The sequence below is a fragment of the Oryctolagus cuniculus genome, chromosome 20 (assembly GCF_964237555.1).
Source record: "Oryctolagus cuniculus chromosome 20, mOryCun1.1, whole genome shotgun sequence".
Taxonomy (NCBI): Eukaryota; Metazoa; Chordata; class Mammalia; order Lagomorpha; family Leporidae; genus Oryctolagus; species Oryctolagus cuniculus.
This window is the reverse complement of record NC_091451.1, coordinates 21,713,373-21,732,675: the sequence shown is the minus strand read 5'-3', so window position 1 is coordinate 21,732,675 and position 19,303 is coordinate 21,713,373. Positions and strand designations below refer to the sequence as shown.

General features: G+C 44.3%; 1 protein-coding gene across 15 annotated transcripts in view; it reads right to left on the bottom strand.

The window, feature by feature from the left end:
* The window catches only part of TTLL5 (tubulin tyrosine ligase like 5), a 278,126-nt gene that overhangs the window by 196,163 nt on the left and 62,660 nt on the right, over positions 1 to 19,303 (bottom strand). For 9 of the 15 annotated variants that reach the window (XM_017349414.3, XM_008272017.4, XM_008272023.4 and 6 more), the window contains 4 exons: positions 8,755 to 8,836; positions 7,320 to 7,381; positions 6,075 to 6,169; positions 3,912 to 3,953 (listed from right to left, as the gene is read on the bottom strand). In XM_017349414.3, the coding sequence (XP_017204903.2) occupies positions 3,912 to 3,953; positions 6,075 to 6,169; positions 7,320 to 7,381; positions 8,755 to 8,836 (281 nt within the window). The remainder of the gene's footprint in view (positions 1 to 3,911; positions 3,954 to 6,074; positions 6,170 to 7,319; positions 7,382 to 8,754; positions 8,837 to 19,303) is intronic. The other 6 variants (XM_008272020.4, XM_051825998.2, XM_070065291.1 and 3 more) reach the window with 1 other exon arrangement.

The window sequence follows — 19,303 nt, the reverse complement described above, 5'->3', positions numbered from 1 at the left end:
AGGCCAGCTCTCTGCTGTGGCCAGGGAGTGCAGTGGAGGACGGCAAAGGAAGACCTTTCTCTCTGTCTCTCTCACTGTCCACTCTGTCTGTCAAAAAAATAAAAATTAAAAAAAAAATTAAAAAAAGAAATGCAACTTACGGCTCAGAAACCTGCCTAGAAAAGAAATCTTTAGGGGTGGCGTTGTGGCATAGTGGGTTAAGCTGCCAGCTGCAATGCCAACATCCCATATCAGTACCAGTTCAAATCTCAGCTGCTCCACTTTCAATCCAGCTCCTGGTGAATGCACCTGGGAAAGCAGCAGTGTAAGATGGCCCACGGACTCCCATATGGGAGACCTAAAAGAAGCTCCTGACTCCTAGTTTCAGCCTGGTCCAGCCCTGGCCATTGTGGCCATTTGGGGGGTGAACCAGAGGATGGAAGATCTCTCTACATATATCTGTCTTTTTCTTTCTGTGACTCTGCATTTCAAATAAAATAAAAAGGAAACATTTATGTCTAATCATTATTACAAAGGAAGAACTGATTTTGAGAAATGTGAACTTACTGAGACAAGGAACCACCTGTCCCCACTCAAAGCAAAAAGAAGCCAGTGTTGATTCAGAAAAAATCTTCTTGGCTTAAAGACAGCTGGTAAATACCAGTAATGAGAAGAACTTGACAAAAGGTAGAATATGAAAAAAGATGATAGATCCTTAAAGACATCATAATTGATGAGCAAAAAATAAAATCTTTTTAACAGAGAATGACACGTAAAGAACCAAAATTTCCCAATGCGGTTTTACAAAACTTGGAATTCTTCATTAAAAGCAAAGAAACTCAAGGTAACTCAAATTTGCATGTGATGCATCTTGTTATCTACAAAATAAAGAGTAAAATCTATTTTAAAAAGCAAAATGAATTAACGCTCTCAAAGGAACTAAAATAGAAACCACTTCCTATCAGCAAATACAGGTGACTACAAGACAAACCGTGCCTTCTGGGGCTGGGGCTGTGGCGCAGCGGGTTAAAGCAATGGCCCGCGGCATCGGCATCCGATATGGGCACCAGTCCGAGTCCTGGCTGCTCCACTTCCGATCCAGCTCTCTGCTATGGCCTGGGAAAGCAGTAGAAGATGGCCCAAGTGCTTGGGCCCCTGCACCCGCATGGGTGACCTGGAGGAAGTTCCTGGCTCATGGCTCCTGGCTTCGGATCGGCACAGCTCCAGCCGTTGCGGCCATCTGGGGAGTGAACCAGTGGATGAAAGATCTCTCTCTCTGTTTCTACCTCTCTGTAACTCTTTCAAATAAATAAAATAAATCTTTAAAAAAAATAGTGGCTTCTAAGAGAAAAACTGAACATGACAATAACCAGAGGCAAACTCTGAAATTTTAGGCAGCAGGAGGGGGATAGAATAAATTTAGTGAGCTTTTGTTACAATAAAAAAAAAAAAAAAAAGATATGCAACATCTGAAAATCTGGAATGATCCTCAGTTAGCAAGTGTGAGAGAATTGCACCTTTTTATTAAGGGAACTGGCTTTAAAAACAAAACCAAACAATTCACAAAGCCCAGTTAAAAGGTTTGAAAAGTCAGAAAGAACTAAGGAGGTGCCAGAGGGTTAGAAAGCAGCAAATGCAGGGAGGCGCCCCTGCTGACCACTGCTGGGGAGCCTCACTCGACTCCCATGTGGAACGATGGAACAAATGTTGAAAGGGAAAAATCCACACGACGAACAGTAGTATGGAGATTGCTTTGCTTATTTTAAAACATGCTTCAGAAGAAGTTTGACTTTTAGGACAAAATTACAAAATAGAGACTATAACAAATGTACTCAGTATCTTTGGATTTTTTTTATTCCAAATAATATTTCCAACCATTGGTTAGTACCAGTATAATGAATATAAAACACTGACAAAAACTGGAAACAGTTAAAAGATGTAACTACAAGATAAGATGTACAGCAGTGAATGGAGCTAGCAAGTAATTTTCAGAATAGGTACTGATTTAAGCATTATCTGGAATCTTCATTAATTCTGGAAGACGGCACCAACCAAAAAACGCAACAAATCAATAAAACAGCACTTGTGGATGACAGCAAATGTGAAACATATGACTATAGATGAGTATCAAAATAAGGCCAGATACTGACAATGGAAAAAGGAAAATAAGACTCAAAATCGTGCCAGGGACTAAAGGTTCTGAGTGTAAACTGTGTGTCCAGAACCATCCAAAACGCTTCACCTCTGTTTTACTTGTTCTTTCTAAGCGTGAATGCAGCACTATTCCCACTTTTCAGCAGGGCAACTAAGCCTCAGGAAGGCACATGAACTTGACCAAGGTCTAACAGCTAAGCTTTGGCAGAACCTGATTTTGAATCCAGGTCGAAATGACAAAGCTGGCTGAGTAAAGCCAGAAGGGCTTTGTGTAACACAAGCAGTATTCAACAATGTAACTGCAGAGAGGGCAACTCAACACAGCTAGATGTAATGGAAGTAAAATGGATAAAAGGAAATAAAGACTAAAACTGCGTATCAGAGATGCTTCTTTGGAGTCAAACTCAGAGAAAACCACAGATGAGAACTTCCGTACTCTCCTTAAGTCGGCAGGCTGAAGGGATACGCAGACTAAAAGCTCTTTGAAGTCAACAGCTTTGTTTTGCTTTGCTTTTTGCCAGATAGCAGTTAGCACAGGCAGATACTTACTAAATGTAAAACTATGCTGTTACAGAGTTTGGAATTCTACCAACTGAACACCAAAACTCATGTTATGGAGCCACATTACCCAGTTACCAAATACTAAACAAAGCATCCAGTAATATGTCTTTTTGTCATTTCATGGTTTCATGTAAACCATAAAAATCACTTTATCATAAACAGTAGCTAGGAAAGTTACAATTAAGCTTTCAAGCTTACCACAAATTGCATCACAGAGTAAAAATGCCAAAATAAACACAATGGAACTATTTGCTAAATAACTAATAGCTGCAGTGACACACTTACATATGAGAACATCTACAGCCCTCGTACTAAAGCATCAAATAGCAGGAACACAACCCCTACTGCAAAGCTATTACTTTCAAAAGATGTCCGTTAAAAAAAAAATATATGCAGGCAAAAATGAAGCCCAGCAAGAACAATAAGAGAGCAAATGCTGATCATTCAGAAAGACATTATCTCTAAAGGTAGCAACTGAAGCAGCAGCCATGCCAGCAGAGTGCGGTTCAATCCCACATGAGTGCTGGTTCAATTCCTGGCTGCTCCACTTCCAATCCAGCTGCCTGCTGATCCTTCCTGGGAAGGCATCCCAGTGCTTAGGCCTCTGCCACCCAAGTGGGAGACCTGGAAGAGGCACTTGGCTTTGACTCAGCCAAGTCCTGGCCATTGAGGCCATTTGGGGAGTGAACCAGTGGGTGATCTTTCTCTCTCTCTCTCTAACTCTGCCTTTCAAATAAATAAAAATAAACCTTTAAAAAAATTTTTTAAAAAGGTAGCATTTGAGACACTATTTATGTCCCAACTCAAACAAAGCACAACACCCAATGTGAAAAAGTTTCCAATGTGAAGCTGCTAACAACATCATGTCTCCTAAGATGTGTGAACATAACGGAATTCACTTATGGACTGTCTAGTTTCCTTTACGGGATATTTCAGTCCAACTGAAGGATGCCTCCAAGCCTATTCATCACTTAAGTTCAGCTGCCTCTACCACAGCAGAATCACTACCAGAAAGAGGATTTGTAAGTTCTTCTATTTTCTATTGTACATCCAAGAAGACCTGACTGTATTTATTTTTCATTTATTCTATTTTTGTTATCAAACTGCAAAAAACAGGTGTATGAAATATGTACCAAGAATGACTGAAGCTGAAAGGTTTTTCATTTGAGGAACGGAAACAGAAATTGAATGAAATCCCCAAATGATCCACAACTTACCTGCTTGGCGTTTGATGACTGAAACTGTGCAGATACTGGACGCTATAAAAGACAGAAAATGGAATAAAGCCTTACCTTCTCCTAACATGCCTATCTTTTCCATCTCCCATATCAATAATGCAAAAAAGGAAACCAAATATGTCATTTTGAAGCACAGACCAAGAGCAAGAGCCCTACATTTTGTGGCTGGGGGTTCAGAGCATTCACTATGATTCCTTGCACTGCTTCCCCCTAACGCCATGTGTACTCCGCACTCAGCTTGCCACTGCTGAGCGCAGTCCTTCCGCCAGCTACTGAAGATCCTAAGCTTAACCAGCTCACCTGACAAGCGTATTGCACACAGCACACATAACTCATCTCCGGTTCCTTCAGCCTTTATTTAAGTGTCCTGCAGGTTGCTTACAGATGAAGTCATGCCATTACCTATCCACTAGCTAAACAAACACTGAAGAGATTCTCCACAGTTTGCAGTGTTGCCAACAGAAGCTGACAGGCAAGCCAAGAAAAGAGATCAATTCATCCAAGATCGGCATATAGCTCCCTCCCAAAGCGAAACCTGGCGAAGCTGTGTTACAGCTACACAGCAGTAGTCACAATCCTTCCTACATGATTCTGCAGCTCTTGCCACAGACACCACAGTAAACGATCTGTGAAGGGATGTGGTTGCCTGAATTATGCTTTCCGGGTACACCTAGGCTAATCCCCTACTTTTTCTGATTAAAAATTAAAGGAAACTCTTTGATCTGTGATGAAGTACTGATCAAGCATAGCCTTCTTGCTTGGGCTTATTTCTAATCCAGGATAATACCCCTTAAAATACTGTACACCCTGCTCCACATCCCAGCACTACACCAGAATCACCCTGGAGCAGGGCACAGAGTTCATCTAGCTCAAAGACGTGTCAGGTTTGGCCTGCAAAGTGTGTTTTTTTTTTCTTTAATGAACTAGTTGCCAATATTTAAAAGTCAGATTGCTGATTTCCCTCACCATGCCTGGTCCACACGCAGGCACGGCTGCGGTCAGCCAGAGCACTTCAGTCAGACGGGCGCCCCTCTGAGGTGAGGCAGGCTCTCTCCAGGCTACCCACACATCACTGTTAACTCGATTATTTCTGCCCCTATTTACTCCTTCGCATTTCCTACCTGCAGGCTGGTAGGCACCTGAGTTTGAAAACCCTGTGCTAAAGGAAAGTTACCTGAATAAATGATAGTATATGACTTGGCAGATAGAAACAGTGAGATCTAAATAAGATCAGCAAGAGATGGAAGAGGAGTGGGAGGAAAAGGGCCGAGGAGAAGAAAGGGAAAAAGAAGGAGGGGCAGAAGAAGCTATTCCTGCCTCCAAAGAGCTTACAATCCAGCAGAGGGGGCTGGGCCACCTAAGGCAATAAATCAGTGATGCCAAACAATGCAACACAGGACAAGTAAATGATGCTGACATGGAAAGGAAAGGCCATGAAGAGTGGGGAGCACTTCATAAGAAAGGTGCTCTAAAACCTCTGAGCAGACGAGGCAATGGAACCAGAGAGGACCAGAGGAGGGAGGCAGAGCTCTTAACGCAAAGACACAGAGGTGGAAATCAGTAGGGCAAAAGAGGCAGGGGCTGATGAGATGCTGGAATGAGCAGAGAGAAGCACTGGCTGATTGGTTCAACCGGAACAACAGCAAATGCAGCACACACAAACACTGGGGCAAGCCTTGCTCGAATGCTGGTTCAGACACGCACACGTTTCTTAGGCATTCGTCTCGTGTAGCCCCCGTCAGTAACTCCCATCACTGAGAGTTCTTTCCAGGAGGGCTGCTTGTCGAGGGGACGCTATTATGATGGAGCATCTTCTTCGGAAAACTAATCTGAAGATCAAAACGAATGCAGTAACGAGTAAGAATTATAAGGCTCTCTATGCTGTGTTTATGAGAAAAAAGGGTGATTCTGAAAAAGAGAAAGGAAAAAGGAAAGGAAATAATAGTAATGAAAAAGAAGCCAAGAGAAAAGACAAAGCGGGGAAGCACTGAGGGCGGCACGGCCTCCCGTCCAGCCGGCCCCTCGGCCCTGCTCTGCGCACCCTCACGGGCAAGCTGCTGCACCTCCCTCCCGTGCCTCCCGTCCATCAGCTGCACTTCCCAGCCGGCCTGCTCTGGGCTCGATGCTGCTGGATTCGCTTACCTGAGGTTTCTGGAAAGGGTTTCGCCTGGAAGACTCAAAGGTGGGATAAATTGGCCGGGTCGTTGCCCGCTGGGCAGGATCTTGACACACAAACCCTGAATGGGAATGGGCAACGTTAAGGCCTGCCAGTTTCTAAGAAGTCAGCAGGGCTGGCTGCATCTTTCCACTGGGCGTAAAAACTCAGTTTCATTGTCTGGGATATTACAGAGATCTATTCTTTAGGGAATTCTGCACGACGCTCTCACACACACTCTACTTGAACTCTGACCACCATAACGAGAGAGAACAAGAAAGGAAAATGTGCAGATAAGTCAGCCTTGCTGTGGGCAGCTGAAATGTGACTCTGGCTGAGAAAGAGATGTAGATTTCTGATGAACTCCAGAGTAAATGCACAAATCATCATTTCAAAATACATGGCTGTTAATAACAACAAATTATTTCACAGTGGCTTCCTGGTAAATGACTGGCAGAACACTGTTTGTTCCAGGAGACTCCAAGAGTGAGCGAGCAGTCTTTGTGTTATGTGATCTACTTCCAGAACTGCTCAGCGGGATCTATCAGCAACGTTGTCAAAATGCGCTTCGTTGATTATCAATAGTTTAAGAAACTGGTCGTCAGCTAATTCCACTTACTTCCTAAAAAGCAGATTCCTAAGAAGAAGGGATTAGCTCAGTCTTACAGCATTTTCTGGTACATCAAGGATCAGTTCATCTCAAATGCATTTTATTATGTCTTTTTAGAGTAATTAAAAAAAATCACAACAAGCCCACAACATAACCCACCTGACCACCCATCTCTATTTCAAAGTTTTGGCTTATCTACTTAAAATGGGACTTCTTCTTTGGGCTGCTTTGGTTGTAACTATACAGAAGGGATCACACTGAGCCCAGAAGAGACTGTCGAGCAGAAATACAGCCAGGCTCCTTTGTAACAAGGCTTCTTCAGCGGGTTTCACTTTCCCAGCTCGGAGTAAAATATACTTTCTCAAGACCTTTGCTTAATTCTCTTCCTCAGCTCATAATTCCTATGCCTCAGGTCTCTGCTTTAGCTGTGGTTCAGCCTCAGGACAGCATGGAGCCAGGGGAGTAGAAACATATAAACACTTCCCTGAAAATATAATTTTTTAGTACAAAACATTCAGCGTGGCTTAAGAACTGCCAGTTGGCAGTATCTATGGAGCCTGACACAATGGAAGCTCTGGTTAATTTTTTATATGAGTCCAGTTCAGAAAGCACCACTACTCACCTACGACAGTGAACATATCTGAAATCATACTGGCTTTAATCTTTAGGTCCAAAGGCGCATCGCTAACAGAACAGAGAAAGAAAAGAGCAATTGATAATTCTGTAGGTTAACAGAATAGCTATCTATCTTCTAATGGGTCCCAGTATAGCAAAGTTTACAAATGTCAATGAGAAGCAACACATAAAGCACATCAAATCCATGGGAAAAAAAAAAAATAGTAGTAGTAGTAGTAGTCGTCTGAGCAAAAATACCAGAAAGAAAAGCCCAAGGTTAAATGTGCCTTCCGTGAGGCAAGCACCAAGGCACCAATTCCCTGACATGCAATCTTTTTGCTCCAGAAGGTCTTGTGCAATTCAAATTTTGCACAAGTCAAGAATATTGCTTCATTATCACTGCGGACTTTAGGGCTCAGACTTTTAGTATGCTGTTTTATGAGTGTGCCCATCACTCAAATTGGTTTTCACTGCTGCAATAGTTGAATCACATTCACATGCGACAGAAGAAACTTTGGCCTTTTTGTGCTTCTTTCAAGTCTTCATTTTCTGTTCTAAATCAATCTTCTTAGGCTTGCAAAAGGGCAGGAAAAAAAAATCAGCATACCAAAATCTCATCAGATATTACAGCAAGAACCTACATGGCAACAGAAAAAACATGGCCCCAAAGTGAGAGGCCTCCCCGGGGCAGTGACTGCCATGCTGGCCTTGGTGTTATGCTTCCGCCACACACCAGATGTGCTGGCACCACTCTGGGCATCTCCACCACCATACAATGTTCTCACTGGACAATCAGCGAGAGGCTGACACCTGGAGCATCTGTACCATCCAGCTCGGCAACAGCCTGGCGAGCTCAAGCCAGACTCCCACTCCACGGAGCAGTCAATCTGTCTTTATTGGATTACTTGGCATTTCGCCAACATCTCTCATCCTTAAAGACCGAACAGCTGGGTGGTCCTGGGCATAAATCTCTAGTTCTCTGTTTAGAGAAGCAAATGGCTAATAGAAATTCTGGCTGTAGCTGCAAGTATAAGCAGAATCTTTCCTGGTATTGAAACATATATGTTTCTTTCCTTCTTCTAAACCATAGGTTGGTTTAAAAAAATTGTTTTTAAAGATTTTTTTGATGTTTCTAGACTTTAATCTTGAAAGGAACAGGGCAAAAGGTCCAGATATTATTTACACTGCCCAGGTCTAGTTTTTATACCTTTACAGGATACGTGAGGCCGTGTAAATCCTTGGCAATAAAGGGAATATAATAATAATTTATGTGTTTCTTTAGTCTTAACAGAACATCTGCAGAGTTGAAATCCTATCTGATAACTATGAAAAAAGTCTTCTAGGGCCAAGAGAAATGATAGAAAAGAAGAAAAGGGGGTGGGGTGGGTGGGGTTAGTGCCTCTTCAAGGTTTATCCTTTTCTAGTTGAGGAAACTGACTTACCAGGCCAAAGAAGGAGAGAGATTCACTTCCAACAACCATGGCTTCAGAGTAGAATCTATGAGTACATCAAAGCCATAGAGTTCTAGAAATACAACACAACACACATCATTCTCTATGTCACAACTGCACAAAGATCTGGAAGATTCAGTCCAATCAACCCCCACCAGAGATCTAGAAACTCACTAAGTGTAAGTGATCAGTGGAAGTAGAAGCAGTATCTTTCAAGTTCAAGAGAAATTAATCAACTGCTAAGGCTAATAAGAAAACAATGCTATAAAAGGTGTTTTGATGACCCACACTGGAGTACCTGGTTTAATTCCCAGCCCTGGCTCCTGATTCCAACTATCTTGTTAATACAGATCTTCAAGTAACTGGGTCCCTGCCTTCCACATGAGATACTTGGATTGTGCTCCTCGCTCCTGGGTTTGGCTCCAGCCCAGCCCTAGTTGTTGGGGGCATTTGGGGAGAAAACCAGCAGATGGGAGCTCTGTGTTTGTCTGTTCCCACCTCTCAAATAGATTAAAAAAATTTTTTTTAATTCCAGTATTTGGGGCAGGTATTGTGACACAGTGGGATAAGCCACAGCTTGGGACAGTGGCACCCCATATTGGAGTGCTGGTTCAAGTCCCAGCAACTCTTCTTCTGATTCACCTGCTTGCTAATGTGCAAGGGAGTCAGCTGATGAGGGCCCAAGTGAGTACTTGGATTCCTGCCGTCTATGTGGGAGATAGTGGTGGAGTTCTTGGCTACTGGCTTTGGCCTGGTCCAATCCTAGCTATTGCAATCATATGTTGAGTGAACCAGCAGATGGAAGATCTGTCTCTTTCTTTCAAATAAATAAAAACATCCACCATCCACCATCTTCATCATTCACTCTACTGACATTCCTGACTGCTATACAGAAAGCAACCTGACTCTGGAAGCTTCAATAAGCATGATTTTGCTGTGCTTATTGTTTAAAAAAAAAAAAAAAAGGCAGGAAAAGACTGAAACAAGCACCTCCAACACCAGCGGCGCTTTGGGCTTGCGCTAGATTGTCCCGCCCAGCCACCCCCCGCCCCAAAGCTCTCTGAAACAGAAAACTCTGCTGAGGCCATCTCTCCAGGGTCCTCCCATCACTTTTCTAGAACCAACATCTTGCTTTTGCAACCTAGGTCAAAAAGACACTGAAAGGTAAAATATATTTATTCTTTCTCCTCTCCTATGGTTTCAGGCTTCTTTGAAGATAGAAAATAAAACACACGGGCTCAACATAGAAAGACAGCAGAGAATAAAGGAAGCCAGTGGTAGCACAGGGGGACTGTGACAAGCCCCCCTGCATCACTAATATTATTTAGCAAGGAAGGGAGCCAGCGATCAAATTTCCATAGCTTCTGACTCTTTGGTGATTCTTCCTCTACCTCTCCAACTGTCATAAGGAGCAGAGTGAGACCCATGAGCAGGCTTTTCTCCCAGAATGCCTGATTTTGTTTAACAGATTCAGGGATAAAAGGTTAACTTTGGAACCCTTCTTGTTATTATTAACGAGACAGACTTACAGGCGTCACCACTCCCAAATGTTTCACCGTGTGTCTCTCCAATTTCTTACACCTTTTCTCCAAGAGAAAAGACGACCTTCTTACTGTTTTACCAGATGCAACACCCAGGGAACACAATTAGCTATTTTCCAGAAATTAATTCTAAAACAAATTTCCTTGCTTCAATAATTTTTTTTTCTCAAGCCTCTAAAAATAGTAGAAAAATAAAGGTACACTTCTAAAACGACGGCCCCAAAGACTGTCGTTCAGAATACCGGGGACTGAAGAGTCCTGGAATGGGCACCCAGAGACCTACCCAGTGGCCCCTGACTGTACTGTGGCACTCAGGGAAATCATCTCTCTGACTGTTAGCACTCTGCGGCTCCCTTTCCCTCTTCATTAATCACTGTCAACGTCTGGATGCTTGGAAGCTGAATCTTCTCTGGGCAGTACGGATTCAGACAGACGTGCACATTCTGAACCTCCACGGAAATGCTTCCATGAACAATCTGGCTGCTTCCTTAGTAATAATCCAGGATTCCATTTCATTCATAAAAATAATCACAAACTGGGGTTGGCACTGTGGCTTAGCGCATAAAGCTGCAGCCTTCAGTGCCGGCATCCCATATGGGTGCCAGTTCGAGTCCCGGCTGCCCCATTTCCAATCCAGCTCTCTGCTATGGCCTGGGAAAGCAGTAGAAGATGGCCTAAATCCTTGGGCCCCTGTACCAATGTGGGAAGACCCAGAGGAAGCTCCTGGCTCCTGGGTTTGGATCAGCGCAGCTCCGGATGTTGCGGCCAACTGAGAAGTGAACCAGCAGATGGAATACTCTCTCTCTCTCTTTCTCTCTCTGCCTCTCCTCTGTGTGTAACTCTGCCTTTCAAATAAATAAATAAATCTTTAAAAAAATCACAAACTACACAAGACTTTGAGATGGGATTCATCTTCAGGTAATTAGGTGAAATTTACATATTATCTATACTTTAAAAAAAGGAAGCTGCTACATCTATCTTCTTTTGGCAACAAATGCACTACTTTTACAGCCAAAAAATTCAACTGAATATCTTACCTAATCTTCAGTAATGCCACAGAATATTTTCCCTTTAATTTAAGAGAAATACTTTCTTTTTTTTTAAAGATTTATTTATTTATTTTTTTTGACAGGCAGAGTGGACAGTGAGAGAGAGAGACAGAGAGAAAGGTCTTCCTTTGCCGTTGGTTCACCCTCCAATGGCCGCCGCGGCCGGCGCGCTGCGGCCGGCGCACCGCGCTGATCCGATGGCAGGAGCCAGGAGCCAGGTGCTTTTCCTGGTCTCCCATTATTTTATTTTATTTGAAAGGCAGAGTTACAGAGAGGCAGAGGCAAAAAGAGAGGGAGAGAGAGAGAGAGAGGTTTTCCTTCCTGTGGTTCACTCCCCAGATACCCGCAAGGGACAGAATTGCGCTGATCCAAAGCCAGGAGCATCTTCCGGGTCTCCCACGCAGGTGCAGGGGCGCAAGGCTTGGGCCATCTTCTACTGCTTTCCCAGGCCACAGCAGAGAGCTGGATCAGAAATGGAGCAGCTGGGACTCGAACTGGCACCCATATGAGATGCCGGCACTGCAGGCGGCAGCTTAACCCACTAAGCCACAGCACCAGCCCCAAGAAAAAATATTTTCATGATACAGCACTAAATAATATATATTAAAAAGGAAATTGTAAAATTCACAAAGCTACATTAACCTTACAAAAGCAAATGAGAATATTCTGTTTGATTCAAGAAAAATCATATTCTCATTTTAAAAGTTGGAGCACAGGGTTCAGCTATAACATGGTGATATCATTATAATAGCATGTGCAGGGGCCGGCACTGTGGGTGTAGCGGGTAAAATTGCCACCTGCAGTGCCAGCATCCAGTATGGGCACCAGTTTGAGTCCTGGCTGCTCCACTTTCGATCCAGTTCTCTGCTATGGCCTGGGAAAGCAGTGGAAGATGGGCCAAGTCCTTAGACCTCTGCACCTGCATGGGAGACCTGGAAGAAGCTTCTGACTCCTGGCTTCGGAAGGGCTTCGGATTTGCGTAGCTCCAGCTGTTGCGGCCAGTTGGGGAATGAACCAGCAGATGGAAGACCCTGCCCCTCCCCCCGCCCCGGTGCTCCTTCTCTCTCTGTGTAACTCTTTCAAATAAATAAATAAATCTTTAAAAAAATAGCATGTGCACATACTGATGAGATTTGTAGGACCAGCCATAAATGAAATTAATAATCAATAAGACCCACTGTTTAAACACCTCACGTTTACTTAGCCATTTGGTCAAATCAGAGGCAAATTCCAAGAAACTTGATTGACAGGCTGACAACCAGCATTCTGGGAAGTAAGGAGAAAATGAACTAAAGAGAATCAAAATGCTAAATCAGTCTTCACTCAGGTGAGTAAAACCTGTCAAATGCTAAATAAGTGTGCCGAACTCAGGGACTCAAACCTCCAGAGCAGATGTTTGGCAGAGTGGCCGAGACATCGGTTAAGATACAACCACATCAAGTGCCTGGGTTTGGCTCTGGCTCTTAATTCCGGTGTCCTGGGAGGCAACAGTGTGGCTCAACTGACTGAGTTCCTGCCACCTGTGAGGGAGGCCTTTCTCTCCCCTTTCAAATAAATGAATAATAAATCTTATACATAAATCTATCTTGGCTCCTGGTTTCAGCCCCAGTTGTTACAGGCATTTGGGAGGTGAACCTGCAGATGGGAGCACTCACTCGCTCCCTCTCCTTCTTCATCTCCAGTAAGATTTGAAACAAAACAAAACAAAAACAAAACCTCAAATGTAACTACATCTGGACAGGCAGCAGGGGGAAGAAACACCTACTGGTATGTGTTAGCATTACAACAAAGTACAAGACCTCGTTCACCTAAAAGGCTGCACTAACAGGAGAAAAACAGGATGAAAACGTAGCTTTTGTAATAAATTTATTTATTAAAACAACTACTGCAGCTTAAGATAAGTAATTTGTGGTCCTTGTAGGCCACTTCAGTCCTTATGACACCTGTTTTCACTGATGATTGCTCTTTCCTACGGACATTAAAGACCTTTAAATGTGTGGAGTAGGTTGTACTGAGAATATTAAACTTGTGCACCTTCTCATATTGTATGTTTTAGCAGCGGCATCTAGAATTTCAGACGCGCAGTGTGCAGATGAGACACACACGTGCTCCTGTCACTAACGGGGCAGGCAGGTGGGCTCTTCCAGGTGACAGCTCCTTTCTCTGTTCTTCTGTGTTGTCTTCGCTGTGACAGAAGAGCAAGTCTTTTCAAAGGACAGCTCTATTTACCTTACTCAACGGTATTTCCCCAGGACCAATTTCCTTGGTATTTCCTTCCTTCAGCCCCCAGCCAAACCAAAACAAATTGGAAAATTAGACTAGTCAGTGGTAAGCAGCCCAACTTGCCCCACTAGCTCCCAGTCGCACCTTCATCTCCCGGTCTCTTTAAACACAGCTTCTGGAAAAATCAAGGTACACTTCGCTGTCTGAACTTCCTCAATGCCTGACCACTCCCAGCCCAGAAGAGTCTCTGATGATCGACTGTCCTCGCCAATGACCACTAAAGACGGCTAAAGCTAAGCACCAGAAACTGTCAATCACCCCGTACGTACTGGAAAGTTCTCCTCCCTGGGTGCCGGGGCACCACTCTCTTGATTCTCCTCTTTCCTCTCCTTCCATTCCTTCTCTTCTGCTCAGCTATTCAGTGGTGGCTTTGCTCAGGCTGGCATTCTTAGGTTTCTCTCCTCCTCAGTTCTACTCCTCTTGAGTACCTGCATGTATTCTCAGGGTTGTAATATTCTGATGATGACACTCAAATCTGTACCTTTAGTCAAGTGGCTCCTGGACACCAAACCCATGATTCCAATTGCCTTCTAGACACCCGCTCTAGGAGAGCACACAGGTGGGCTACAAACAGCACTGACTTTCCCTCAGACTGTCAGGCTTCCTACAACTCTTCAACCCATCCATCAAATCCAACAGCCAGAAACAATCTTCACCACCTCCTAAATCCAACACATCACCAAACCAACCTCAACCTCTCTCTCTCCCTCTCTCTTTATCCTCATCTCTCCCTCTTTAATCCAGCCCATCTTCTCTATTCCCTTTTGAGGCAAAATTTACATACAAAGAAATGGGTGGGTCTTAGGTGTACATCTGATGAGTCTTGATAACTGGATACATTCACGTAACCCACACTCTCAACCGTCACAGAACCCTTCACTCACCCCAGGCACACCCCCTCTGCCCCCTTCCTGGGAAATACCCTGCACCTCACCCTCACCCCTGACAACCAACGTTCCTATTTTGTTCACCACAGATTAGTCTTGCCAATTCTAGAATTTCACACAAATGGCATCATACAGTAGTCTTTTGAATCTGGCTTCTTTCATTTCGCATGTTTTTGAGGTTCATGCATTATGGGTTTTACTTTTCAGGCAGGCTTGCTCACCATTTCAGAAAGCAGCATATCCTGCCATGTCACTGTATTCTGCAAATCATATTTCCTCTGTTAGGAAAGGCAGAGCTGGTGACTCCTGTGTTTTCCAAGGGCACCGGAGTCACTCTACACCTCGAAGTGTCATTTATCTTGTCAAGTCTGCCCCTGCCCACCCCCTAGAGGACAGGGGCCATGTCTCACTTGTCATTATATACCAAGTAGTCTGCACCATAACCAACGTATGAAAAACAATAAGAAATACTAAGGAAAAAAAAAAAAAAAACAGAAAAAAAAATTTAGGAAAATAAATATCATGCAATTTTTGAGAAAGACAAAATAATTTATAGCTGTTCCCCCCAAGTAACCCTGATCACCTGACTTGAGGTATTCATATCAAAATCACCAACCATAAACAAAATAAGATAATTCTCATTAAGAAATTTACATCTTAAAACTGTATTAAGAAAAAAAACTTGATGGGGAAAAAAGATTTGATAGAAGAAAAAATAGTAATTCATTCAAGGCCTAAGAGATCACTAAATGTGTCACACCACTAATTTTGGATTTAATCTACTAACTCACCCTGGAAGTCAAGTCCCAGCTGAAGGCACAGCCCCCAGGGCACTGGCACGTGCTGACATCAGTCAGCACTCACTGCCGCTGCTGCAGCAAGGAAACGCTGTCCACCTGGGCTTTGGGCTGAGTTGAAAAGTTAGCGGAAAGTCTTTATAGGGCATCCCAAAGGACCAAGTTCCCACAGGAAAATGAACTAAATGAAAGAAAAACACCCAGAGCCAATTTCTTAACTGGTCCAATAAATCAATATGGTATCCGGCTACCTGATAGAAAGACAGAGTTAAAGAGAGTATCGAGGATGAGCACTATGGACTAGAGCAACCTTTTTCAGGCCAGACCTGCTACAAAGGATGATCCCAGTTTTCCTGAGATCTAGTTAACAGGAGCGCAGGGGCAGAATCCGAGACAAGGGCAGGCCAAAAGGAGCCTGACAAGCAGAATGTATCTTTCCGTGACTCAGCTCCCAAACGTGGCTCTGCCGTGGACTAGCCGCCTAACTGGGGATGGCTTAGTTAACTTTGCTGAATCTTGTCTTCCTTGTCTATACAGGAGCAAGGGATAAGCCAGAATAGGAGACTATCTCCGAAAGTGGACAGTTTGCCTTTTGTCGTCTGTTGTTGCTGGTCAAGCAGTTCCCAGTGTTGGGGAATTTTGCATGCTGCCCACTTCCCTTCCTTCAACAATAATTTTTGGGCACTCTCCCTTTGAACATGTCAGCTAACCCTACGACATGTAGGCATGGTTTCTCCCAAGCAACCACGCCACTGGTCTCTGATTACAACAGGCCAGGCCCATCAGGGCCACAGGTGGCCCCACACCTGGCCCACGTGATCCTAGGCTGGAGTGGACTGAAGCTGGTGCCCAACATTCAAGCCATCCTCTCACACACACAGATAACGCCACTATCAGCTCAAATCTTTAAAGGCCAGCTAACATCCTGTTGTTTTTGGCTGTTTTTCTCCAACTGGTCAAAAAAGCTGTTCTCATAGCCAGTTATCTCATGGTGCCAATTTCCTAAGCACATTTAAAAGGGCTGCTGTGGAACGTACTATTTCATTTTCACAAAGTTGGAAGGCACTGAAAGTTGGGTTGAAGTGGGGGAGGCATCAAAAACTGCACAAATCTATAGTGCGATGGTCAGAATGATGCCCAAACCTCTCTCAAGCCCCACGCACCTCTGCTGTCCCCTTTGTTCCTCTGAGTCCTTTTGCTCTCTAGCGCTGGACCCTGGGGCGAGGGTTAATTTCTCAGGGTTTCAGCTTGTGTGTCTGGACTAATTATTCTCAGAGGACCTTTCCCGAGGCTCAGATCTACAAAAAGCACTAGGTGGCTGAGTTTCAGGTAGTGTGTGAAGATGCCTAAGTTGAATAACAGTGCAAGTGTGCGGATCTGGCCCCATGTAAAATGTGGTGTGAACGGAGTTGGTGGTGATGCACTGACCTACAACCCGCACACAGCAGGAGCTGCGTGAAAGTTAATACATACACGAATGAATGAACGGGGACGCAGGTGAGGGGGAAATCCCAAGGCAGCAACACTTAAACTGCAATGGAACACCGCCGGCAGAGGTTCCTAGGTGACGACAGAAACAACCACCCACAGAGTATGGTGAACCCCTTCCCCAGGCTACCGTCTTCCCTACGAGCACCAATGCTCTGTTGAAGCCAAAAGCTTCTGGGAAGCTCTCAATTCTTGTTTATTCTAAAACAAATTTTAAAAAACAGCTTATTCCTTGTGACTTAAACCCCAGGGGAGGATAGGCGTCCGTGGGAGGCAGAGAGAGAGAGAGAGAGAGACAAACACACACACACACACACACACGTATACAAAATCATATCTCACGGTGGGGGGGAGGGGGAGAGTTAATAAAGCACACAAAATCCCAGGGCTGACAGGAAGCGGATTCAGAACCACAAAAGCCAAGAAAACAGTCAACAACTTAAAAAACTCCAGATGCACTCAGTTTATGAAAATCGAACACCAGGAAGGAGGGCAAAGGAGCCCCACGGCGGAGGAAATGCACTTAGGGGGTCAGGGAAAGACACTGCTGCTTTCACGCGGGAACATCCCATTGCCATTAGGTTTAATCAATTCCTGAGCTTTCAAAAGTCATTCAGGCAACAAAACAAAATAGAATAGATACTCAAAAAAGCATTTATGGTTAACCATTCAGAAGAGAGACTTTTCACACGAAGGGCTACAGAAATTTACCCCCATTAAGAGCCACGTAGATGTAGAAAAGAAACTTTTACTTATTATTTTGATCTAAGAGGGTTTCTGACCCATCCTCAAACATTTTGTAGTCATTCTAACGCTCCGATACCTTACGGTACCAGATCCACTGGGAAGCCAACTGTCAGGCCATCAAAAAGCAAGGAAATTGCGTGCTAGCCACTCATTCAACAACTGTTTCCTCAACAGCCTCTGAGAGCTACGCACTGCATGGGCAGAACTGCAGCCAAGGCGCCTCCAGTCCCGCAAGGAACAGACACACACGGGTACCCAGCATCAGGCAGGCAGGCGTACCGCCGAGTCAGGAGCACAGCGCCAGGGGTTGGGAAGGCCAACTCTGAAGGGGAGAGTTGAGAAAGATATCACCTGAGACTGGTCTTCAAAGATGTCAGTAATGTATTAGGACAAGCGACCTGAGAAAGGTGTTGCAGACGCAGGAGAAAGCAGAGGCAAAGGCACAGGGTCAGGGAAGGCCCTGGGTGGCCCAGGGAAAGGAAAAATAGTTGGGTTTGGCAGAAAAAGGGAAGTACGGGCAAGGGGGACACAGCGACTGGCCGTTAAGAATTCAAAGGTGGGGCAGGGTTGTGGTACAGCTGGGTGAGCCGCAGCCAGGGACACTCGCATCCAGTATCACAGTGCCAGTTCAAGTCCCCGCTACGCTGCTTCCTGCTAAGCGTCCTGGGAGACAGCAGATGATGGTTCAGTGCTTGGGCCACTGCCACCCTTGTGAGAGCCCAGATGGAGTTTTGGGCTCCTGGCTTCAGCCTGGCCCAGACCTGGTTATTTTGGGCATTTCGGGAGTGAACCAGCAAATGGAAGATCTCTCCCATTCAATGTGTCTGTGTGTGCATCTGTGTGTGACTGCGCATCACTCTATTTTTCAAGTAGTTAAAAATAAATACACATTGTCAAGATAAAAAAGCTCAGCGACTACTGGAAAATGCATGTGCAAATAAAACAGCAGGACGTGACAGGAAGACTCTACTGGAACCCATGTAGATATGGGAGCTTTCAAGGCAAACAGGACAAGAACGTCCTAAGTAGACAGCAGAACTTATACAGAGATAAAAGCATGCAATATTCAGAGCTACAGTATGACAGTTAGAATGTAAGGTCTAAGAGGGGGAACAGCGGCCTGACATTGCAGTGCTACAGGTTAAGCCACAGCTTGCAATGCCAGCATCCCATATCAGAGTTCTGGTTCAAGTCCCAGCTGCTCCACTTCCCATCTAGCTCCCCATTAATGCAAAAGGGAAAGCAACAGACGATGGCCAAGTACTTGGGCTCCTGCCACCCATGTTGGAGAACCAAACAGATTTCCTGCTCCTGGCTTTAGCTTGGCCCAGCCCTGACTATTGCTGTGTTTGAGGAGAGAACCAGCAGACAGAAGATCAATCTACTGATCTGTCTCTCTCTTTCTTTGTTGCTCTGCCTTTAAATAAACAAAATAAATCTTAAAAAAAAAAAAAAAAAAAGAGGGAAATGAAATTCTACAAAGTCAGCTGGGCTCACATCAAGTCTCTACTACACCGCATCTCTATCCAAAATGCTCGGGAATTCTTCAGATTCTGAAATACGTGCACAGACCTTCTTGGCTGCACATCCCTTATCTGGTTGGACTTTGAATTTTCAGATCAGAGATGCCTGACCTGTACTTAAGCCCATAGTCATTTAAGGATTGAAAAGACATGAACAGATACGTGCTTTAAAAGCAATTACAACCTCTTCTCTTCCTGTATAATTTTAGATCCTGATTTATCTGC